The sequence below is a fragment of the Cariama cristata genome, unplaced genomic scaffold (assembly GCF_000690535.1).
Source record: "Cariama cristata isolate BGI_N322 unplaced genomic scaffold, ASM69053v1 scaffold35784, whole genome shotgun sequence".
NCBI lineage: Eukaryota > Metazoa > Chordata > Aves > Cariamiformes > Cariamidae > Cariama > Cariama cristata.
Genome location: NW_009615278.1, coordinates 1 through 8,542, shown reverse-complemented (window position 1 = coordinate 8,542; position 8,542 = coordinate 1). Strand labels below are relative to the sequence as shown.

The 8,542-nt window shown below is 59.3% G+C and overlaps 1 protein-coding gene across 1 annotated transcript; it reads left to right on the top strand.

Moving 5' to 3' along the window:
* Positions 1–3,278: 3,278 nt before the first annotated feature.
* EPHB3 (EPH receptor B3) lies at positions 3,279–8,472 on the top strand (the record flags this gene model as incomplete). The annotated part of the gene is made up of 13 exons (XM_009699748.1): positions 3,279–3,434; positions 3,580–3,915; positions 4,719–4,843; positions 4,989–5,157; positions 5,252–5,357; positions 5,758–5,810; positions 5,996–6,118; positions 6,219–6,466; positions 6,702–6,917; positions 7,010–7,159; positions 7,248–7,441; positions 7,607–7,762; positions 8,068–8,472. Coding segments are annotated over 13 exons (2,141 nt in total), but the record flags the coding sequence as incomplete, so codon positions are not given.
* Between the last annotated feature and the right edge of the window lie 70 nt (positions 8,473–8,542).

The following is an 8,542-nucleotide window of genomic DNA, read 5'->3' as shown; positions in this document are numbered from 1 at the left end:
AAGGGAGGGGACCCCAAAGTTTTGGGGATGCACGCGGGGTTCGTTGCCGCTTGCCCACATCCCGTGCAGTAATGGAGGCTGCCTGCAGGATGAGTCACTGCTCTCTGCTGCTGCCAGGAGGGTTTTATTTCGGTGTTTTTTTCAGCTCCCTCCCTTGGACTTTATTCACTGGGGTGGGGATCATATTTGGGAAGAGTGCCGTCCTCTTCCCCCAACGCTGTGCTGCAGCTCTGCGAGGCAGGGTCAGGCCCCAGAGGTGGGTGACTGATGAAAATCCTGGAGGGGCTGCCAGAAGCAGCCAGGTGGCCGGCGATGGGTGCCATGCCATGCTGTGCCGGCAGTGTGATGCCACATGGAGGGTGCAGGGGCAGTTTTGCCTCAGGGCTGCGTTACTGTCCCCCTCCCTCCCGCACCCCAACTAAATCCCTGCTGGCAGGCCAGGCTGCATCTCCCTCCCATCAATTCAGAGCGGGGAGCTCCGCTTCGGTTCCCTGACCTGTTATCCTGTGGCTGTCAGTGACTGTCATGTTCTCCCCAGAGGTGACCGCAGCCCGGCACCAGGAGATGTGATCTGTGTGCAGAGGTTCAGGGTTGTTATTTTTATTTGAGGACACTTCAGCAGGCAAAGTGCTTATGCAAACCTCTCGGTGAGGAGAGGGGAGCCTGGCTCTCCGGCTCCGGCTGGATGGAGTCACGTTCCCTCTCTGGAGCTCCCAGGCTCGTTCCCTGGTGTGCCGGCCAAGACAGTGGTTGTTGTACAGGCAGTTTCTTGCAGAGAAGAGATGACACAGCGGCTTATCCACCGGGGACCTGGGATCAGCTTTCAGCTCAGTTACAGCCTTCAAATGTGGTGGCTGAGAGCTGTCACGGTGCCACCAAGGTCTTTATACTCTGATTTATTAAGCAGAGTTGGAAACTTAGACACTGGAGTACAGCTGGGCCTCGGTCCCTCTCCTGCTCTTTCTCTACTTAACAGGGCTGGGATGTGGCTCAACCCCCTCCTGTCAGGGTGGCATAAGGCTGTGAAGAAATGACCTTCATCCCTTGTGCCTGCTCTGGGCACTCCCGCGGGATGGCAGGCAGCTGCTCAAGGACAGCTTTGCCAGTCCCTTCCTCCTGTGTCCGGGAGCATGGGAGGTCACTGTCCGCCAGGCACTGGCTGGCACTGAGCATGCAGGAGTCCAAGCACCATCATTCCTCCTGCATCCTTTGCAGAGCACCTCGCTGTCCCCGGCTGCTGTGCCGCACTTGGGCTGCTGGCTTCTCAAAGCTCTGGTTGCTCCAGCTTTGCTTTCCCCCCAACAAGCCTGTTATTTCAGGGGGTTTTGTCCCTGATGGATCTGGGCTCCTGTCCATAACTGAAGCATGTCTGGCAGCTTTTTGAGCCCAGAATGTTCCTGTCCAAGAGGTTTCAGTCTTTTCTCATTCCTCAGCAATCTGGTTCCTTATGTGTGAATCTGCATCCACCCAGTTTGAACCGCCTGGGACCCCAGCTGGGGTTGGTCTGCCTGTGCCGAGGCTGCTCCGCTACCTCTGGGCATCTGCTGTCCATGTCTTCACGTTTCGTGATGATGAGGGTGGCCTGGACCGGGGGTGACAGGAGCCAAGGACCTGTTGGCCAGGGACTTCCATTGCTTGCAGAGGTCTTCACACTCCTTTGCCTTACAGCCTGCACAGTTGTGATGGGCTAAGCTTTCGTTTCCAAAGGGAAGGCCCAGAGTCTCGGTGAACTCAGGTCAAGGAGCGAGTCAAGCCATGTGGCCAGTCCTGTTTTGACCAAAGGAGAGTCTCCTTGCCAGAAGGCTTGTGCCCTGGGAGTGGGAAGCAGCTCCTGCCGCCCATCCGGGCAGGGGGGCTGGAGAGAGCACAGTCCACAGGTCCCCTCCTTGGCAGCGGTGTGCCTCCCCCCGTGATGGGACTGCTCGCACGTCCCCCTGCCCGGCAGCACCGCCGTGGAGCAGGGCTTCTCCCCTAGGGCTGCTGCCACTCGGTGCCTGGCCAAACCGGGGGGCCAAGACAGCACCCCAGAGCTGTGTGTGGGTCCCCACACAGCCGGCCCGGCAGCATGTGACTCAGCGGCACTCCACACCCCACGCGTGGGGCTGCAACCAGCCGGAAAACTTCCACAGAGGATGTCGGGAAATGCTTATAGCAGGAAACTTCCGCTTGCCACAGCCCAGTGAAGCACCGGGAAACCTCCCATGTTTATGGGGTGATGTGCGACAGGCGTGGGCGGTGGGACAGGGCTGCCAGGAGGGTTACGCACCCTTGGGAGCTGCTCTGACCCCGGTGTAGCAAGGATGATGTACCCTCCTTCAGGACCGTGGGTGCTGATGCTACCCCGGCTGTGGCAAACGGCGTGATGCCAAAGCAGAGCCGGCGTTGGTGGGTGTCTTGCCACTTCATCTGGCTGCGAACGCAGAGCACAAGACCCGCTTCCTTGGGGCAGCACTGCGATAAATCAGGCTATTTCGAGGTGTGGGTCAGGTTCCTGAGGCCGCTCTGCTCCTCAGCTCAAGCGCCGTTAATCCTTTCACATGCCCTTCATTACGACTAAACTCCCCGTGGTGCCAACCAGGCCGGATCCCAGAACTCGTGGCTCCTTGAAGGACCCTGATCAGAAACGGGGGTAGGAGGTGGCAGCGATGCCGAAGCAGCTCTTTAGCCAAGGACCTGCAGGAATGTTTTAATCTCGCTCAGCACTCCACTTGAGCTGGCCTCAGGAGGTGCCACCACTCCGGGACTGAGAAGTGGCTGAAGAGCCCGAGGCAGAAGGTTTAGGGCTGAGTGGCTGCATTTTGGGTGCTGGAGGCCTCTCGCAGGGTCTGCTGCGGGCAGGGCTGAGGGGTCCTTTCCTTCCCAGCCTTATTTCCTCGGAGAGTTGGATCGCTGACCCTATGGAGGGTGGTGGGCCTGGAAGCCAACTGGAGAAGGGAGCATGGCAAAGCCCTTGGGAAGTGCAGTGAAGAAACAGAACTGAGAATGTGCATCTCCGACTGCCCCGGGTCTGCTGCCAGAGCACAGCGTCTCCTGGGCAGAGCTGTACCGGTGCTGGCGGGGGGCCCATAGCCCACTCTCGCCCTTCCTGCCCAGCCAGGACCACCGCGTCCCTGGGCACAGCTGACAGCAGTGGAAAGACTTGTAGATAGCCTGTGGTCCTCAAGCCACTGATGGGAGATTTGGCAGGGCAGTGAGGAAGGCTCTGCCCAGCTTTAGGGGGGACAATGGATGTTTTCTGGCTGCACTTTATAACTCTTGTCTGTTTTCTGTTCCTCCAGCATGTGGCCCAGGAACCTTCAAATCTAAGCAGGGGGAAGGTCCCTGCTCTCCCTGCCCTCCCAACAGCCGGACAACCTCCGGAGCAGCGACGGTTTGCACTTGTCGAAATGGCTTTTTCCGGGCAGACACGGACACCGCAGACAGCGCCTGCACCAGTGAGTCCTGCCCTGGGCGAGGAGGGGAGCTGTGGAGGTGGTGGGGGTCCACGTCTGGGTCAGGGAGAGTGTGCTGTGCCCAGTGGGCCGGAGGTGAGCTGGGCATGGGGGCACGCCATCCCTGACCCCTACATTCCCCCCGCAGGCGTCCCCTCTGCCCCCCGCAGTGTCATTTCCAATGTGAACGAGACGTCACTGGTGCTGGAGTGGAGTGAGCCACAGGACACGGGTGGGCGGGATGACCTGCTCTACAACGTCATCTGCAAGAAGTGCAGCGTGGAACGGCGCTTATGCACCCGCTGCGACGACAACGTGGAGTTCGTGCCGCGCCAGCTTGGCCTCACCGAGCGTCGCATCTACATCAGCAACCTGATGGCCCACACCCAGTACACCTTCGAGATCCAGGCTGTGAACGGCATCTCCAACAAGAGCCCCTACCCTCCCCATTTCGCCTCTGTCAACATCACCACCAACCAGGCAGGTCAGTGGAGCTGCCAGAGAGTGGGGGCTGGCTCTCCGCTGCAGAGCGGAGTGGGGATTTCTTGCTGACAGCCTTGGAGGCTGCAGTCCTTTGTGCTGCCGCGTTACTGGCTCTCCGCGCCTGCATCTAATCCCCCGAGTAAATTCTCCTCTCCGTTTAACGCGTGTCCCTGGAGGAGATGAGATCAGAACGCGTGCAAGCAGAGAAGGGCAGAGTTGGCAGATGCTCCAGAGAGCTCTGGATCTTCTAGACCTACCCCAGAGATGTTATGCCTGCTGCGAAGGGAGGAGGAAGGAAATGAGATTTCTCCCCTGTGGGCTTGAGAAAGCTCAGCACCAGCCCAAACCTTCGCAGCCAGCCGAGTGCTCTGCCGTTACCTCTTTCCTCGTGCTCTGGCCCGGCTCCAGTGCACTGGTAATCTCCAGCCGCCGTGCTCTGATCTGATTTCACGGGTCTCGTCGGTGGGGTGGAGCATGTTACTCCTGGTGAGTGGAGGAGGGGAGGGAGCCCCAATTTGGGCTGGCAGGGCCCTTCCCTGGACCAGTTTGCAGTTAGGTGTGGGGTGAAGCATTACCTCGGTGCTGTTTCCGAGGCTCCCCTTGGTCCCTTATCACCTTGGCTGCAAGATGGTGAGATCACACTTCCCTACGGAGATTTGTGGGAGGCCAGTATCAAAGCTTTTCCATGCCTTTCTACCGAGGTTATCCGAGCAGGTCGCAGGCAGAGTCCCCTACGCCGATGCGGGATGGTGGAGGGGAGACCCTGGCACAGATGGCTTATTCCTTCCCTGCCCTCTTTCCTAGCCCCGTCTGCCGTGCCTACGATGCACCTGCACAGCAGCACCGGGAACAGCATGACGTTGTCATGGACTCCCCCAGAGAGACCCAACGGCATCATTCTTGACTATGAGATCAAGTACTCGGAGAAGGTAAAGCAGGAAGCAGAGGAGCCTTTTCCTCCATCAGCACCATGGCAAAGGGGGTCCCTGCAGAGATAGTGCCTGGGGGATGTGGGAACCAGCAAAGCGGGGGGGATTGCTTCACAGAGGTGATGCCCACGTGTCTCCCCTACAGCAAGGCCAGAGCGATGGCATTGCCAACACAGTCACCAGCCAGAAGAACTCAGTGCGACTGGATGGGCTGAAGGCCAATGCTCGGTATATGGTGCAGGTCCGTGCACGCACGGTGGCTGGATACGGCCGTTACAGCCTCCCCTCGGAGTTTCAGACAACTGCGGAGGATGGTAGGTACCAGGACTAAGCTGCCTCTGTCCCCCAGCCCTCTTAGGCATGCTCCTTCCCCAGCCTGACTTTGCTTCCTGCCTCTCCCTCCGTCAGGTTCCACCAGCAAGACTTTCCAGGAGCTACCTCTGATCGTGGGTTCGGCCACTGCGGGGCTGCTGTTGGTCATTGTTGTGGTGATCATCGCTATCGTCTGCTTCAGGTACTGGCTTTGCAGGGAGGGGGAGTTCAGAAGTGGGTTTGGGGGTTGCTCATGTCTGCCCCAGAGCTTTCCCCTTTCCCTGTGGGTAGCGCTCTGGCAACTCCAGTCGGAGAGCGAAGGACTGGACCTGCTGCACATAGGTACCAGAGCACAGGTCCTGTGGGAGGACTGTGCGTCTCTGCTGGGCTCTGCCCAGGCTTCTGTCATCCACATCAGCACAACTAGGCTATCGTCACCCATTGCACCTTGGGCAGAGGGATGGTTCTGCTCGTAGGCTGCCAGAGGGGAAGCTCTCTGGTGTAGGCTGTCTGTGCTGGGATTCGAAAGCTGGCAGTGAATGTCTTTGCCCCATCAGGAAAGGGATGGTTACTGAACACCTCCTCTCGTCTCCTTTGGGCAGGAAGCAACGCAACAGCACGGACCCTGAGTACACGGAGAAGCTGCAGCAATACGGTGAGTGTGAGAGCCCAGCAAATGGGCTCTGCCTACCCCCTCCCAATTCCTGCACCGTGCACAAGCGAAGGAGCAGCCTTCACTAGCCAGGGACCGGGAAGGATGGGCTGACAGCTGGGCAAGCTGGCTCGGCATCTGTCACCCGTGTTGTGTCCCTCCTGGTGATGACTCCTCTGCCCTTGCAGTCACCCCTGGGATGAAGGTCTACATCGACCCCTTCACCTACGAGGACCCCAATGAAGCCGTCCGGGAATTCGCCAAAGAGATTGACATCTCCTGTGTCAAAATCGAGGAGGTTATTGGAGCAGGCAAGTCCTGGGGCTGGGCACAGCAGCTTTTGAGACTGCCACCTCTCACCCTGCTGCGTGGCTTACCATGCCTCCTCCTTATCTCCTTCCCCACCCGCAGGGGAGTTCGGTGAGGTGTGCCGTGGGCGCCTGAAGCTGCCTGGCCGCCGCGAGATCTTCGTGGCCATCAAGACGCTGAAGGTGGGCTACACGGAGCGGCAGCGGCGGGCCTTCCTGAGCGAGGCCAGCATCATGGGCCAGTTCGACCACCCCAACATCATCCACCTGGAGGGTGTGGTGACCAAGAGCCGCCCCGTCATGATCATCACGGAGTTCATGGAGAACTGCGCACTCGACTCTTTCCTCCGGGTGAGCACCCATCTGGGGTGGGGACTGCAGCACATGGGGGACAGCAGCTGTGAGCCCTCCTCCTCCATCCCACTGCATTGTCGTGATGGCACCCCCAGGGCAAAGCTGTGCATAGATGTTGTGGGGTGGGGGAAGAGGGGTGGCTCTAGGGAGGAGGAGAGTGGTGGTAGCACACTGGGATCCGTCCCCAGTCTGTTTGGGTCGTTGCAAGCCCCTCTGATCTATCCTGTGGCAGCTGAACGATGGGCAGTTCACGGTCATCCAGCTGGTAGGAATGATGAGAGGCATTGCTGCTGGCATGAAGTACCTTTCGGAGATGAACTACGTGCACCGGGATCTGGCTGCTCGCAACATTCTGGTCAACAGCAACTTGGTCTGCAAAGTGTCTGACTTTGGGCTCTCTCGCTTTCTGGAGGACGACCCAGCCGACCCCACCTACACCAGCTCCCTGGTATGGGACACTCGTGGGGGACCCACCAATCTGGGGATGGGGAGGAGACACCTCAGGTATGTGCTAAATAACGGACCTGTGTATCCATTCAGGGGGGAAAGATCCCGATCAGATGGACGGCTCCTGAGGCCATTGCCTACCGCAAATTCACTTCAGCCAGCGACGTGTGGAGCTACGGCATCGTCATGTGGGAAGTGATGTCCTACGGGGAGCGACCCTACTGGGACATGTCCAACCAGGATGTAAGTGCTCCCTGGGGAGCAGGGGAGCTATGGGCTGCCCATGGGAGCCCGGGTGGCTCACAACCTGCCTCTGCGTGTCTCTCCGCAGGTGATCAACGCAGTGGAGCAGGATTACCGCCTGCCACCCCCCATGGACTGCCCCACGGCGCTGCACCAGCTGATGCTGGACTGCTGGGTGCGGGACCGGAACCTGCGGCCCAAGTTTGCACAGATTGTCAACACGCTGGACAAGCTCATCCGCAACGCTGCCAGCCTGAAAGTCATTGCCAGCGTCCAGTCTGGGTCAGTGGCATCCCCACCTCCAGCCAGGAGTTCCCTCAAGCCCAGGAAATGCGGGAGTGGTTGGGACTAGAGATGTGGGAGGGCAGGGATAAGAAATCTCCCCCGCATCCAGTTACATCTCTCTGTCCCGTGCTCCCTGTGACCTGTGCCTGTCTTGCCCTTTAGCATCTCCCAGCCGCTCCTGGACCGCACCGTCCCGGATTACACCACTTTCACCACTGTGGGAGACTGGCTGGACGCCATCAAAATGGGACGGTACAAGGAGAACTTTGTCAATGCCGGCTTTGCCTCCTTCGACCTGGTGGCGCAGATGACTGCAGAGTAAGTCCCTGCTTGCGGAGGAGGTAGAAGGCTGGGGCTGGGGCTGCTGCACATGGTCCCTTGTCTGGCAGCCAGCTCCTCCCACCTGAGCATCTGGAGGGCTGAGTTGTGCATGGGGTTTTCCCAAGCGAGTTAAGGTCTGGGATTGAGCATGCAGTCCCCTGTGGTGTTAAGAGGGACACTGGAGTTTGGCAGAGGGCTGTGATGAAGATGGATGGGTCCCTTGGGAGCAGCTAGATGGGGCAGGGCCACGTGCTGGTACTGCTGTGTTGGCAGGGGGCTGAGTCTTCACCTTCTCCTTGCAGAGACCTGCTGAGGATAGGGGTGACGCTAGCAGGGCACCAGAAGAAGATCCTGAGCAGCATTCAGGACATGAGGCTGCAGATGAACCAGACGCTCCCGGTGCAGGTTTGACCGCAGGGGACTCTGCATTGGAACGGACCGAGGGAACCTGCCAACCAGGTTCAGTTTGTGGTGCAGCCCGGCTTCCCGTTTCCCCCTTCACACGGCACTCCTCTGCCTCGGACGGTCGCCTGGGACGGGACGGGATGGGACACCCTTCCCTGGATCGGAGGCACTCGTGCCGAGAGGGAGCCCAGCTTTTCGTCCCGTGTCCTGCAGCGGCGAGGCAGCAACACATCTTCATATTGAAGATGGATTATGGGACAGAGATGGCACATCCCGCTTCCCGCCCTGTCTCGGTGCTCATCGGTTTGAAGAGTTGTTCTGCTTCTTGGATTTCTTTTCACCCCGTTTTCCCCAGAAGTCCTCACTTCCCTC